This window comes from Dendropsophus ebraccatus, chromosome 1 (genome assembly GCF_027789765.1).
Source record: "Dendropsophus ebraccatus isolate aDenEbr1 chromosome 1, aDenEbr1.pat, whole genome shotgun sequence".
Lineage (NCBI taxonomy): Eukaryota > Metazoa > Chordata > Amphibia > Anura > Hylidae > Dendropsophus > Dendropsophus ebraccatus.
Window position 1 is genome coordinate 83,830,500 of NC_091454.1, and position 15,644 is coordinate 83,846,143.

The 15,644-nt window shown below is 43.9% G+C and overlaps 1 protein-coding gene across 1 annotated transcript in view; it reads right to left on the bottom strand.

Moving 5' to 3' along the window:
- LOC138774916 (solute carrier family 23 member 1-like) overlaps positions 1-15,644 on the bottom strand; it is a 169,809-nt gene that overhangs the window by 54,048 nt on the left and 100,117 nt on the right. The window contains exon 8 of the mRNA XM_069955723.1: positions 810-1,063. Coding sequence (XP_069811824.1) covers positions 810-1,063 — 254 coding nt within the window. The remainder of the gene's footprint in view (positions 1-809; positions 1,064-15,644) is intronic.

The following is a 15,644-nucleotide window of genomic DNA, read 5'->3' on the forward strand; positions in this document are numbered from 1 at the left end:
TGCAAAAAATGAATGAAAAACGGATGAAAAAAACTGGCGCATTAGTGTGCATCAGTTTTTATCAGATTTTCCATTGACTTCCATTATTTAAAAAAAACAATAAAAAGATGATACACAAAAATGTGGTTGACAATTTTTGTGTACACTGAAAAAGAATGCATTTTGATGCAGGTTTTTTTTGTTTTGTTTTTAAATAATGGAAGTCAATAGAAAAACTGATCAAAATGAACCACACAAATGTAGCAGTTTTTTCATTCATATTTCCTCTGGTTTTCACATAAAATGGATAAAAAAAACAGATTGCAAAAAAGCAGTGTGAACTCAGCCCTAGGCTGTGTTCACACTTTGTTTGACAGCATGTTGATTCCTCTGTATCGGCTGCAGGAACATTCTTTTTCTTCAATTGACTTGTGGGCACTGAAAATCAATTAACCATTCACTTCAATGCAAAGGGCGGCCGTCCCCGCACTTTACATTGTGTGAACAGCAATTATTTTAAGAAGCTGTTCATTGAACAGCTTCCTGAAATAATAGGCATGTACATTATTTTAACACCCGTTCTAAAGAATGGGCTTTGAAATAACGATGTGTGAACACAGCGTGCGGCATTGACTTGCATTGCTTTCAATGCAATGCCGTCACTGCAGTAAAGAATGGATGCTGAATCCATTGCAGTCAGCTTCCCTTCTTTACTGAAAAAGAATGTTGTGTTAACATAGCCCTGCAGAAACTAGGGATACAGCATGTGTTCTGTTGATACAGTTCTTGGCTGAACCGATTGACAATCTTGAAAATATGGTGGATTTTACCTTTGTAATCCCCAATGCTGCAATATTTTGACTGAATGAGGTAGTGCCATTTCCTGTACCCCAAATACCAGCTAAAATACATCCTATGCCTTCTATTCCAATTCCACGATTTAAAGCATGTGTTGGGGGGTTTGGAGCTCCTGATAATCTAGCACATGTATAATAATCACCAATTGATTCCACAGTAGAAGAAAGTATTCCTGACATCATCCCCAACACAGAGGAGAGACTTACGGTAGGCCGACCCCACTGACCTGAAAGACAAAATGTGATCCAATAATTTACGAAATTGCTACCATAAGTACTGAGATATTGTCGAAGATTTGGTATACAAGGACCTTAAATTGTTAGGCTAGGTTCACACTACGTAAGTTTCCGGCCGTAGCGCGCTCCGTGAATAAGCGTCCAGAGATTTATGTAGTTTGCGTACAATGGAAAGTGTACGATCTACGGCTGCACAGTTCACACTACGTACGAACTTACGCCCAGATCGTATGTGACGCCGTAAAAAATGAACCAGACCATTGTTTCGGGACGGAAATGCTGTAACTTATGCCCGTAGCGTAACATGCGGTCCCGTACGGAGTGGTGATTTCTTCTTTTTTCCACTTTGATTTGCTGATCCAAAAGGTTTTGTGGGGTGTCCGGGGCTAGCCGAAGATATCCCAGTAAAATACCGCTGTCAGATCGCTACGTACGCCGCTCGGGAAGCGTACATAGCTTAGGGCGTAAGCTCGCGGACCATAGGTAGCCGGCCGCAACTTGCGTAAATCCCGGCCGGAGTTTTACACATATATGTCCGGCCGTGAAAAATATGCGTCCGGACATATACGTAGAGTGAACATAGCCTTAAAGTGTAAAACTTTTAACATGTTGTTGAAACATATGAAAGGTTAAAATCACACTGGGTCCCAGTACTGAGACAGGTGAGCAAACTATTTTTAATTTTTTTTTTGTTTGTTTACAAATGTAATTAAGCTTCCAAAAATTTGCTGTCAACAAAGATAATTTTTGCAAACTTCACTGGATTCACTGCACTCATCCCTAATAATAGACTTTTGACATGTCAGAAATTTTTACATATATCCACAACTGTACAGTGTAAGTACATATACAAAAGTTTCTGCTACCTATATCAGTATACTCTTTGTGACAGATATGTTTAAAGTGATTTGTGTACCCACAATCTGCCCCCTCCTAACCGCTTGTACCTTCGGATAGCTGCTTTTAATTCAAGATCTGTCCGATCGGCAGGTGATGTAGCCCTGTGTCAAATTGGCATGGCCTAGAGTGTCTGTGCCCAGGCTTACACCGCCTCTCCATCCCTCCTCCCCACTCTCTTCACCATTAGGAATGCCCCAGGGCAGGTTTTTTTCTATTTATTACTGAAAGCTGCATGGGTGCCTTAAAGATCCAACACATGTGCCATGTTCTTACAGGTGAACAGGAGAATACCTGCCTGGGGCATTCCTAATAAAGAAGAGGGCGGGGAGGATGGAAGGAGGGCTGGTGCAAGTCTAATGCACAGACACTCTAGGCCACGTCAATTTGACACAGGGCTGCAAGTTTAGTTGTTTTTTAGGACAAAAACTGCAACTGCCGAGCAGATCCCAGGACAGATCTTGGATTAAAAGCAGCTATAAGAGGGTACAAGTGGTCTGTGGCGGGCAGATTGTGGGTACAGAGTCGATTTAAGAACATTTCAAAGCCTAAGCAGAAGTGAATACACGTATTACAAACAGGGGAGTGATCACATGTGTAGATCACATGACCACTGCTATCTTAAGTCTTATGGACATGGAGACTGCTGCGGATCTTAGTTTGCAAAACTTTATCATGGGAAGCTGGAGGCCTAAAACTGTAAAGCTGATTTTAGGAATGAGTGGATTTACAAAGTTATGTGACAGAACATGACAGGCCATGTTCCCATCACATTTTCCCCAAATACTTAGGGTATACGTTGTCAAACTGTCATAAAAGACTGCCAAGTATTAGTGTAGCATATTCCCTATGAACCCATTGAGTTTGATGGATTGATTAAGACTACTGACTTAATTCTGGCAATTTTTCTGAAAACATAAATTCATTTTGCAAGACTCAATAGCAGATCACCAAAATTAACATATACTTTTAAAAAATAGACAGAATGTAGTCACTAGCTGATTATGTGTGTCCGTTAAACTCAATAGTTCTGTCAAGAGTAAACCTCAGTATTTGTCAGCAATCTTACTTGACAGGTTACCAATTTATGCTTTGAGAATACCTGGAAAATGTAGTGAGAAAATAGCTCTTTAGATATGGTACTAGAAAACTGTTAACTCCTAAAAAAAACTACATACCAGTATTTCCTTAATAAATTTAGCAATTTTTTGTGACTACATAAAAACACCACATAAATTACTGTTAGTCTAGTGGAAGTCTAGTCTAGTATTTGCCATCATTATATCAGGACTGTCTGCTGGCAATCCTCGGTTCGAGCTGTGCGACCGAGAAGGCACTGAGTTGATGAGGTTCCATAACCCTGTCTGAACACAGGTGTATATTAGGTTTGTTCAGCCCCCCCTCTTACTTATTATGCCTTGGCATCTTCAGGGTTAACCTGCTGCTTTGCAGGTGAGCTGTGTGGAGGATCAGGGGCAGGTCCAATCAGCTGCTGGACTGAGTTCATGATCCCCCATAAATAGTGTGTAAGCCCAGCAGACAGTGCTGGCTATTAGTGTTCATGCTAGGCTAAGCGAATTCTTGCTGTGACTTGTAGTTCTTCTGACCTTTTTGCTCGTTCTTTGACTTCTCTTTCTGCCACCTGCCTTTACTTTTCTGCTTGACTTTTGACCCTTCCTTTGCGTGACGATTTTGTACCTTTGTTGCCTGCCATTGCCGACCTGGACTGTTGACCCCAAATTATTGTGTTTGTTTGTCTGTGCTTGTTTTGTGTTTTCACTTGTTACAGAGCAGGAACCGCCTTTGTGGTTGTCCACAGCCGCCTAGGGCTGTCCGTGGCAAGTAGGCAGGGACAAAGGGCGGGAACAGCCAGGGCTCTGTCTTACTGCCCTTGCCACCATATATTGTTAACACATTATTTTTTTCTGTTGCAAGCTTCTCTAAGAACAGTTGCAAAGGATTGTGGTCGATCCCATACATACCACTATGTCAAGTTTAGAAAACTACATCCCAAATATTTTAGGAACCTTAGTGACAATTTAGATGTAAATAGAGCAGCACTTCTCAATTCCAGTCCTCAGGCCTCACCAACAGGTCATGTTTTGAGGATTTCCTTAGTATTTCACAGGTGATAAATTTATACTCAGTGCATCAGGTGTTCTTTGTATGGAATATCCTCAAAACATGACCTGTTGGTTAAGGCCGGAGGAGTGGAATAGAGAAGCACTGTAAATGTATTAGATTGATGATAATTATGTATTTTTCATTACATCTGAATACATAAAAACATATGAAACATTCATGCTTTTCAATGCTTTTAATCTAATACTTTCTTCTGTCTTTCCAAATACATAATAAACATCTACTTAATACTAATAAAAAAAAAACATCTTTCATGTGGTTAGCACTGTAGCCTTGCAGCGCTGGGGTCCTGGGTTCATATCCCACCAAGGGCAACATCTGCAAAGAGTTTGTATGTTCTCTCCGTGTTTGCGTGGGTTTCCTCCGGGTACTCCGGTTTCCTGCCACACCCAAAACATACAGATAGGTGAATTTAGATTGTGAGCCCTAATGGGGACAGGGAGCAATAATTGGCATAACTATGTAAAATGCTGCGGAATCTGTGTGCGCTATGCAAATAAAAGCATTATTATTATTATTATTATTATTATTATTATTATTATTATTATTATATGCTTATAGTGGTGGAAATGTTTTCCTAGAGCCGAGATCTATATCTCCTTTTCCTTATATAGCATTAAAGGTGTTATCCAGGCATAGAAAAAGCACAGCACCACCCCTGTCCTCAGGTTTTGTGTAGTACTACAATTCAGCTCAATACACTTCAATGGAACTAAGCTGCAAAACCCAACTCAACCTGAGGACAAGAGTGTTAGTAACTTACCTGAACTCACTTCAGCACCAGTCTCCTTGGCTCGTGGCATGCGGCCAAGACAGTGCTGATGATCATATTTTGTTGTTTATTGGGTAGCCTGTACACTGGCCTATTTCTCTGCTTAGGTTGCCTCTGGCAATTGCAGAGTTAAAGGGGTTGTCCAGAGAAAATCTTTTTCTTTCAAATCAACTGGTGTCAGAAATTTATATAGATTTGTAATTTACTTCTGTTAAAAAAGGATTCCCATAGAAAACCTCTCCTGCTCTGGAAGTTCATGTCTCGGCCAGAGATGTCAGCAGAGAGCACTGTGTCAGACTGAAAATAAAACATTTCCTGCGTGACATACAGCAGCTGATTAGTATGGGAAGACTTGACATTTTAAAAATACAAGTAAATTACAAATCTATATAACTTTCTGACACCAGTTGGTTTGAAAGAAGAAGATTTTTTGCTGGATAACCCCTTTAGGGTGGGTTCACACAGGACGACTCGCAGCGGAAATCTCGTTGCGAGCTTTACAGCGAGATCCGCTACGATGTAAGGTCCTGGCAGGTCCCTGTGCATACATACTCGCAGCGGTCTGAAAGACAGCCTCCCCCTTAACCCTTTCATCGGCTCCCGCTGTTGGTATATATTGCCTGTCTCCTTCCTGCATGGGGTCCCGGCTTCCTGCTCTGCCGCCCAGCCAATCAGTGGCTTCGGCTGGGCAACACACTGATTGGCTTGGCGGCAGAGCAGAAAGCCAGGACCCCGTTCATCAAGGAGACAGGTAATGTATACAGCAGGAGCCGATGAAGGGGTTAAGGATGCGGCTGAATTACATAATATGTATGTATGCACACGGACCTGCCAGGACCTTACCTCGTTTGCCTTGCATCCTGTGACAGGCAGCTTTGCTAATCCTGTCCTGAATCAGAACCATGGTTTCACATTACATCCTCTGTGTCTGCAGTAGTGACTGGCTATTGTGCACTTTTGTCACACAGTATCCCAGCCCTCTGTTTTGCTATCATCTCCTGTTTCTGACATTTTGGCTTGTTTCTGGATCTTCCTTGTTTGCTGCTTGCCCGATCTCCTGCTTGTTTTCAGACCTTGCTTTGGCTTTGTGACTCGGTACCTCTGCTACCTGACAGTGTATGACTCGGATTGCTGACATTTTTTCACATATTGTGTTGGTTTCATTTTTTGTTGTGTTTCACATACTCAGTGTAGGGAACATCTCTAAGTTAACAAAACACAACAATCACTGAACTCAGGGAGAAAAGCGAAAAAATCCAATGGAGTACTCATTTACGAGTCTCCACTGATTGCCCCCTACAAAATTTGAATATGCAAAGAAGGGGTCCATGGAGCCTCAGTTGCGAGTCTCAAAACACGGGAATAGCCAGATATCCCTCTCTCCAGAGAAGGAAGGCCGTTGCCAAGGGGTGCCTCCTAGTGGGGAGAGCACCAAACCACCCTGATACGTAATCCCTCAGGTCCACACTCTAACTCTGTGGCGAGTAAAACGACATAAGACAAGGGTTACCAAGGCTAGGCATCAATCCACAGACTGCAGTTTCGGGGTATTTGCCCCTCATCAGTGTGGAGTAGGATTCTGGCTACCTGAGTTACCCACTGTCAGTTAGAACAGACTGTGGTAAGTAGACATGGAAACGGGATTACTTCCGTTCAGGGCTCATTTGTCTATGTCTCTGCTCTTATACCTGACCAGTCCTTACAAAGAGTGGTGCGGTTTCTGAAAAAAGAGACGTTTCTGCACGTTCCTTTTGGTGGTGTTTAAATGCTAATTGATGATTGACTTTAAGTATTGCTCATGTATAGAAAGGCGCCAGCGCAGGGAAGCTGGTGCCGCATACATTTTTTTGAATCATGGCCCGATTCTCGTGTACGGTGCCATTCTTTTCATTGGGACCTCTATGATTTTCATTGGCTACAATGATTCTAATTGAGCAGCGTCATAGAGGGGCAGAGGTTTCCTCCCACTGGGGACGGGCCAGTCCGCGTCCAGTGCTTCACCCCTGTCCCGATACCTGTGAATAGAATGGCGCCGTTCACGGGAACCGGGCCGTGGTTCAAAAAAAAGGCTTCCTCTCGCCGATGCTATTCTAAACATTGGCAATAGCTAAAGCAAATGTACCTGGTGGTAAGATTTCTTTTTGTCTCATGCAAGCTTCATAAATCAACGTTCAGTATGTTCCCTAGTAGCTGCAAATGTCTAAAATCAGCTTTGTTTGAAAGAAAAAAATGGAGCTTAAGGTTGAATAATGTACTTTAACCCCTTCAAGAAAGAGCCCTTTGAAGCATAAATATCATATTGATGTAGCAGAAAATTTTGTTCGTTTTTTATTATATTTTTTTTTATACACTACCGTTCAAAAGTTTGGGGTCACATTGAAATGTCCTTTTTTTTTAAGGAAAAGCACTGTACTTTTCAATGAATATAACTTTAAACTAACCCTAACTTTAAAGAAATACACTCTATACATTGCTAATGTGGTAAATGACTATTCTAGCTGCAAATGTCTGGTTTTTGGTGCAATATCTACATAGGTGTATAGAGGCCCATTTCCAGCAACTATCATTCCAGTGTTCTAATGGTACAATGTGTTTGCTCATTGGCTCAGAAGGCTAATTGATGATTAGAAAACCCTTGTGCAATCATGTTCACACATCTGAAAACAGTCTAGCTCGTTACAGAAGCTACAAAACTGACCTTTGAGCAGATTGTGTTTCTGGAGCATTACATTTGTGGGGTCAATTAAACCCTTTAAAATGGCCAGAAAAAGAGATCTTTCATCTGAAACTCGACAGTCTATTCTTGTTCTTAAAAATGAAGGCTATTCCATGCGAGAAATTGCTAAGAAATTGAAGATTTCCTACAATGGTTGTGCCACGTTGCACAACTAAGCAAGAAGATAAGCACATTAGAGTCTCTAGTTTGAGAAACAGAAGCCTCACAGGTCCCCAACTGGCATCTTCATTAACCCGCAAAACACCAGTATCAACATCTACAGTGAAGAGGTGGCTGCGGAATTTTGGGCTTCAGGGCAGAGTGGCAAAGAAAAATCCATATCTGAGATTGGCCAATAAAAGAAAAAGATTAAGATGGGCAAAAGAACACAGACATTGGACAGAGGAAGACTGGAAAAAAGTGTTGTGGACAGATGAATCCAAGTTTGAGGTGTTTGGATCACAAAGAAGAACGTTTGTGAGACGCAGAACAAATGAAAAGATGCTGGAAGAATGCCTGACGCCATCTGTTAAGCATGGTGTAGGTAATGTGATGGTCTGGGGTTGCTTTGGTGCTGGTAAGGTGGGAGATTTGTACAGGGTAAAAGGGATTCTGAATAAGAAAGGCTATCACTCAACTTTAAAACGCCATGCCATACCCAGTGGACAGCGCTTGATTGGAGCCAATTTCATCCTACAACAGGACAATGACCCTAAACACACCTCCAAATTGTGCAAGAACTATTTACAGCAGAAGCAGGCAGCTGGTATTCTATCGGTAATGGAGTGGCCAGCGCAGTCACCAGATCTGAACCCCATTGAGCTGTTGTGGGAGCAGCTTGACCGTATGGTACGGCAGAAGTGCCCATCCAACCAATCCAACTTGTGGGAGCTGCTTCTAGAAGCATGGGGTGCAACTTCTCCAGCTTACCTGTTAGGAATATGACTTTTCGCTCCTCGGTCCGTGCCGGGCGGTCGAGGAAGCGCTGAGTTTGTCTGTGTTTTTTTTTTACTCTGTCTGCATTGTCTTGTATTTGCCAGCCACACCCGCTTTTCCTGGCAGACTCCTGGCAGTGCAGGGGTTACTGCTCTGCTTGATCTTCTCAGCTGAACTTGCTGCTGGGATCAGGGCTGGTCCAATCATCTGCTGGACTTAAGTCTCTGATCCAAGATAAAAAGCAGCAAGTTTCTCCCTTCCCTGCTGACTATTAGAGTTCACTCGCCGGTGCAGCTCCCTGAAAAGTATAAGGGAGACAGGAAGCATTTCCGAACATTTAGAGAGGGGTGCAAGTTGTTTTTTCGTTTGTGCCCCCACTCCTCTGGAGATGAGGATCAAAGGGTGGGCATTATTATGTCCCTCTTGCAGGGTCCTCCTCAGGAGTGGGCTTTTTCATTACCCCCTGGATCCATGGAGTTGACCTCCGTGGATCAATTTTTTTCTTCCCTAGGACTCCTGTATGACGATCCAGACCTAGCAGCGGAAGCAGAACGCCAACTGACTTCCATGAAACAGGGAAAGAGACCTGTGGAGGAGTACTGTGCGGAATTCAGACAGTGGTGTGTGTCATCTGGCTGGAATGACCCCGCACTGCGGTGCCAGTTCCGGATGGGGTTGTCGGACCAGCTTAAAGACCTATTAGTGGTATACCCTACCCCCGACACCTTAGAAGAAACAATGACTTTGGCGATTAGGGTTGACAGGCGACTCAGAGACAGACATAGGGAGAAAGGAACTTCTGAGTCTTCTAGTTCTCTTCCTGTTATTGACTGTGTTTCTCAGCCTCCTCCTTCTGTTCCTCTGTCACAAGAAGAACCCATGCAGCTTGGAGCCTCAGATACCAAGACCCGACGAGCCTTCCGCTTGCAACACAACCTCTGCCTATACTGTGGTAAACTCGGTCATCGTGTGAGGTCCTGTCCTGCTAGACCTGACCAGCCGGCTGAAAGACTCCAGCGCCTGAGTGACCATCGAGGGGGTCATTCAGGTGCACAGGTATCCCTTGAACATAAAAACAAAGTATTGGTACCTATCTCACTTTGTTTGGGGCACAAATTGGTCTCGGGTTTTGCTCATGTGGATTCTGGGGCCTCCGCCAATTTGATTAGCTCCAGTTTTTGGTCACGTTTAGAGGCATGTCCGCTTTTGCTCAATAATCCGCTGACCATCACTGGTGCGGATTCTACCCCTTTGGCCAGGGGTAGAATCTGCTATATCACTCCGACTATGAAGGTGCAGGTTGGGTCAATTCACCAAGAAATGCTTGACTTTTTAATCATGGGCAATTTATCTACTGATGTTATTCTGGGTTTACCTTGGTTGAGTAAACATAATCCTGTTTTTGATTGGTCCACTCGTGAATTGGTAAAATGGGGATCTGAGTGCTCTCCTCATTGTATTTCGCTGAATGCCGCAGATGTCTTCCCCAAGGAGGGGGAGATCCCGGAGTTTATTTCCGATTTCTCAGATGTGTTTGACGAGAAGGCTGTTGATGTGCTGCCACCTCATAGGCCATATGATTGCTCCATTGATTTGATCCCTGGTACTAAATACCCTAAAGGTAGAATTTTTAATTTGTCTAGGCCTGAGAGGGAGGCTATGCGAGAGTACATTCAGGAAAGCCTCCGCAAGGGTCACATTCGTCCCTCCAGCTCTCCCATGGGTGCAGGGTTCTTTTTTGTTGGTAAAAAGGATGGTGGTCTTAGACCGTGTATTGATTACCGAGAACTAAATAAGATCACTATCAAAAACCAGCACCCCCTTCCTCTTATTCCAGATCTCTTTAATCAGATTGTGGGTGCTCAGTGGTTCTCCAAGATAGATCTTCGTGGGGCCTACAATCTGATCAGAATAAGGGAGGGGGATGAGTGGAAGACCGCCTTCAATACCCCTGAGGGACATTTCGAGTATCGGGTGATGCCATTTGGTCTAAGTAATGCCCCTGCAGTATTCCAGCATTTTGTTAATGACATATTCAGGGAACATCTGGGGAAATTCTTGGTGGTGTATTTGGATGATATCCTAATTTTTTCGCCGGACTGGTCTTCCCACGTAAACCATGTTCGCACTGTTATGCATTTGCTTAGAAATAATAACTTGTTTGCCAAACTGTCCAAATGCCAATTCGGAATCCAGAAGGTCTCTTTTCTGGGGTACATAATTTCTCCCAACTCTTTTAGTATGGATCCTGTCAAAGTGGCAGCCATTGAGAAATGGGAACGTCCCACTAACCTTAAGGCATTGCAAAGATTCTTGGGATTTGCCAACTATTATAGAAAATTTATTAAGGAATTTTCCATAATTGCTAAACCCCTTACTGACCTGACCAGAAAAGGGGCTGACCTAGATAACTGGACTCCCAAGGCTATAGAGGCATTTGGACAGTTAAAAAGATGTTTCTCCAAGGCACCCGTGCTCATCCAGCCTGATCTGGAGCAACCTTTTGTTATTGAAGTTGATGCTTCAGAGGTGGGGGTTGGTGCGGTTCTTTCTCAGGGCCCTGAGAGTCTCACCAACCTCCGACCTATAGCTTACTTCTCCAGGAAATTTTCCCCAGCAGAAGGAAATTATGATATTGGTAACAGGGAACTGCTTGCCATCAAGTGGGCATTCGACGAATAGAGGCATTTCCTTGAAGGAGCTAAACACAAGGTCAGGGTACTAACTGACCACAAAAACTTATTGTACCTAGACAAGGCCAAACGCCTAACCCCTCGACAGGCGAGGTGGGCGTTGTTCTTTACTCGTTTTGATTTTGAGATAACCTATCGTCCAGGTTCTAAAAATGTCAAAGCTGATGCCCTATCGCGGAGTTTTGATGCCAGTAATGTCCCCAAAGGTGAACCAGAAAATATACTTGCGCCCGGGGTGGTCCTTGCCATCCTCCAACCTGATCTTGTCGCTCAGGTGGTAGAGTCTCAGTCCCTTGCCCCTGAAAATACTCCGGAGGGAAAACTCTTTGTACCCCCCAATCTCCGGCTTAGAGTCTTGGAGGAAACCCATTGTTCTGTTCTGGCTGGTCACCCGGGAATTGCTGGTACCAAGTATCTCCTCTCAAGGCAATATTGGTGGCCTTCTTGGTCCCAAGATGTAAAATTTTTTGTTGAAGCTTGTGAAGTCTGTGCTAGGTCCAAGGTCCCTCGTAGGTTACCAGAGGGCCTCCTCCACCCTCTTCCTATACCTAGGAGACCATGGACCCACCTCGCTATGGACTTCATCACAGATTTGCCATTGTCCAAAGGGAAAACAGTGATCTGGGTGGTGGTGGACAGATTCTCCAAAATGTGCCACCTTATTCCGTTGAAAAAACTCCCCAATGCTTGTACTTTGGCCACTCTGTTCATAAACCATATCCTAAGGTTACATGGGGTTCCTGAAAACATTGTCTCTGATAGGGGAGTGCAATTTGTCTCCAAATTCTGGAGAGAACTATGTGGTCGTTTAGGGATTTCGTTGTCTTTTTCGTCTGCCTTTCACCCCCAGTCTAATGGGCAAACGGAGAGGGTAAACCAATCCTTAGAACAATTTCTTAGATGTTTTGTATCATGTTCTCAGGATAAATGGAAAAACTATTTGCCTCTAGCAGAGTTCGCGCTTAATAATAGAGAGAGTCAGTCTACCAAAATGTCGCCTTTCTTTTGCAATTATGGGTATAATCCCAGGTATTCATCTGCTCACTCTCCAGAGTCTGTAAATCCTTCAGCTGAAGTTATCTATCAAAGACTGTGCACAGTCTGGGCCCAGGCTCTTGCGAGCCTGACTAAGGCCCAGAGGTTGTCTAGCATACAAGCTAATAAAAGACGTATATCTGGCCATGAATATCAGGTAGGGGACAAGGTGTGGCTCTCCACGAGAAATCTTAAGCTCAGAGTCCCTTCTGGAAAATTAGCACCTAAATACATTGGTCCTTATCTAATTACAGAAATCATTAATCCTGTGTCCTTCCGCCTACAGTTACCCAATAATATGAGGATTCACAATGTCTTTCATAAATCATTGTTAAAAAAATATGTAGATCCTGTGCTTCCAGCAGTCCTCCCTGCTCCTCTGGTCATCCAAGGTGAGCTGGAGTTTGTGGTGGACAAGATTTTGGACTCTCGCCAAGTTCAAAATTCCGTCCAATATCTTGTCCAGTGGAAAGGATTTGGTCCCGAGGAAAATACTTGGGTTGCCAGTAAGGACATACATGCCTCACGCCTTATCCGGCAGTTTCATGCCCGTAACCCCTCTAAGCCTGGTCCTTTAAATGAGGGTCCAGTGGCCCCTCATAAGAGGGGGGGTACTGTTAGGAATATGACTTTGCGCTCCTCGGTCCGTGCCGGGCGGTCGAGGAAGCACTGAGTTTGTCTGTGTTTTTTTTTTACTCTGTCTGCATTGTGTTGTATTTGCCAGCCACACCCGCTTTTCCTGGCAGACTCCTGGCAGTGCAGGGGTTACTGCTCTGCTTGATCTTCTCAGCTGAACTTGCTGCTGGGATCAGGGCTGGTCCAATCATCTGCTGGACTTAGTCTCTGATCCAAGATAAAAAGCAGCAAGTTTCTCCCTTCCCTGCTGACTATTAGAGTTCACTCGCCTGCTCAGCTCCCTGTTTAGTTCCTCTGATTTCTGTATTCTGGACCTTCTGCATTTGACCTCGACTATTCTCCTGTTTGCTGTTTTTGTACTTCGCCGCTCGACTGTTGCTGACCTGGTTTGTCTGACACCTCTTATTGTGTTTTGTTTGTCTGTCCGTGCTCTGTGTGTCGCACCTATTCAGTGTAGGGACCGACTCCGTGGTTGTCCGGGCCATTTAGAGCCGTCCGTGGCAATTAGGCAGGGTCAGTGGGTGGGGTCAGCTCAGGGCTCACTGTCCGTGTCTTGTCAGACTGCCTTTGCCATACTGACCATAACATTACCTCAACAGATTAACAGCTAGAATGCAAAGGTGTGCAATGCTGTAATTGCTGCAAAAGGTGGATTAGGTGGATACAGATTAAAGAATTGGTTACACACTCATGGAATTTCGTTAAAAAAAAAAAAAAAAAAAGTGTGTAACCAACGCTGTAATAGATACAAGTGCCCTTGCATAAATATAGAAAGAAGGGGAGGAAAAAAAAAGGGTGTTACGTAAAATAAAGTGATTTATTTTACCATGTGACCTTATGACAGTTAATATGCACTGACACAGGAAAAAGGGATCTCCTTAATAATTTCAAGTAGAGAGACAGGCATGCAGTCTGGCTGTCACCAAGTTGGGGAGAGAGTTCAGGTCTTGGCTAACATCAGTCCAATATACCTCACGTCCATCCTGTAGCCAAAGTGAGGAAGGAATGTAAGTCCAAAGGCTGTACTACTATGTAGCCAAAGTAAAGGACCAATTTCTTTCCTGAGGCTATATTTTTATGGACCCGTATCGGTCTAAAAAAACAATCTCAACATTTGTTTATGACCCATGTCAGCCAGATTAGGCAAAAATGAAACCATATGACATCATACAACCAACATCAATATGCAGTACATCCAATTTCACTGGACTTGTCTGGTTGTCGTCAAACATGTGTTTCACCATCACCTAACCCTACTGTAAGGGAGTCCTGGGGTCCGGGAAGATGGCAGTCTCTTCTCTCGACCCGCAACCCCTATCCCTACCTGCTTGCCCCCCTAGGCTAAACCCTAGGGCAGCAACTGGGCGACAGTCCCTAGCCTAACTAGGGATACGGGGAGGTAACAGAACACACAGACAGGAATATACAAACAGGTCAGGCAGTCCGAGTCGGCAACAGGAGGTCACGTCAAAATCCAAATCAGCAAACAAAGGGTAAACAGAGTCCGGTCCAAGGTCAAGCACAAGAGGTAACACAGTACAGAGGATGAGGCAGAGGCGAAGTCCAAGTCCAAATGTCAAATAGCAAGCAGAACAATAAGATATGCTGGTGTAGCTGGAGACCAAACATACACTGGCAACTACAAGGTGTAAATCTCTAGCTTAAATGCTACCAGAGCTCCCGCCCCAGCCCCTGATAGAAGCAAGGAGTCTGACAGCAGCATGAGACACCAATAGCAGCCAGGGAGCCCTCCCCTGTACTCAGACAAGAGCAAGCCTCAGGAGAATGCAACACCTGAAGGCTTAACCCCATGAGCACCAGAGAGGAGTCAGGAGAAAGGCATGAGACTGGGTGTCGGCTCCCTGGCAGCAGAGCAAGAAGTGTGAACAGGTTAGAAAGAAATCGGGCGTTGGCTGATTCTTCCAGCTGAGTTCACACACACAGACTGAACTCTAACACCTACACATTTCAGTACACCTGTTCCACTGACCTCATGAGGGGTTATAGGTGGTGTGTAAATAGTATCACAGTATTTATCACAACACAAAATAAAAGGGAACTATTTTTACAATGTGATATGAATTGTATAATGAATAACAGCTTTCATGTTTGAAGATGCGTGGACAGTTGTGGAAAAGAGGTACTCACTCTATCCCAGTATAGGGAATCAGGAGTGCGTAGAACTGGCGTAGCAGTGGCTACCACAGAACTACGTCCTGTGTGGTCCCTTAGATAGTGAGTGTAGTGAGTGCTGTGCCTATAATTGTGCCAACAACATGTCATGGAGACTATATGTTCCCGCTTGCCTGCCGTAGCAGGTATGTCATACAGGCTACAAGACATGTTGTTGGCACAATTATAACATAGAGCCACCTGCCCAGCTATTTAAAGTAGGCACAAAAGGTGTACTTATCAAGAGCAGCTGGCCTGTTTAACAGTCTTACCTAAATCCCTGCCCCCATGGCGCATGCCTCTTATTAAATTCAGTTAATCTGAGGCTGCCATGTGGTTCTTAGTACTTTAGTACTATTTAATGTATATGTATGTAGTGCTGTTCTATTTTTTCTTCTTTTACTCTTTGAATCTGTTACTTGTAGTTATGGTAGTGATTTTAATATGCTGTTGAATTTCCAGCTGTGGATTTGAAGTGACCACAAAAAAGATGTCTCATCCTCTTTGAGAATTTTTCCAGTAGATAATCTCTGAGACAGCAGGTGGTATTTTGCAATTATCGGGTTGTATAA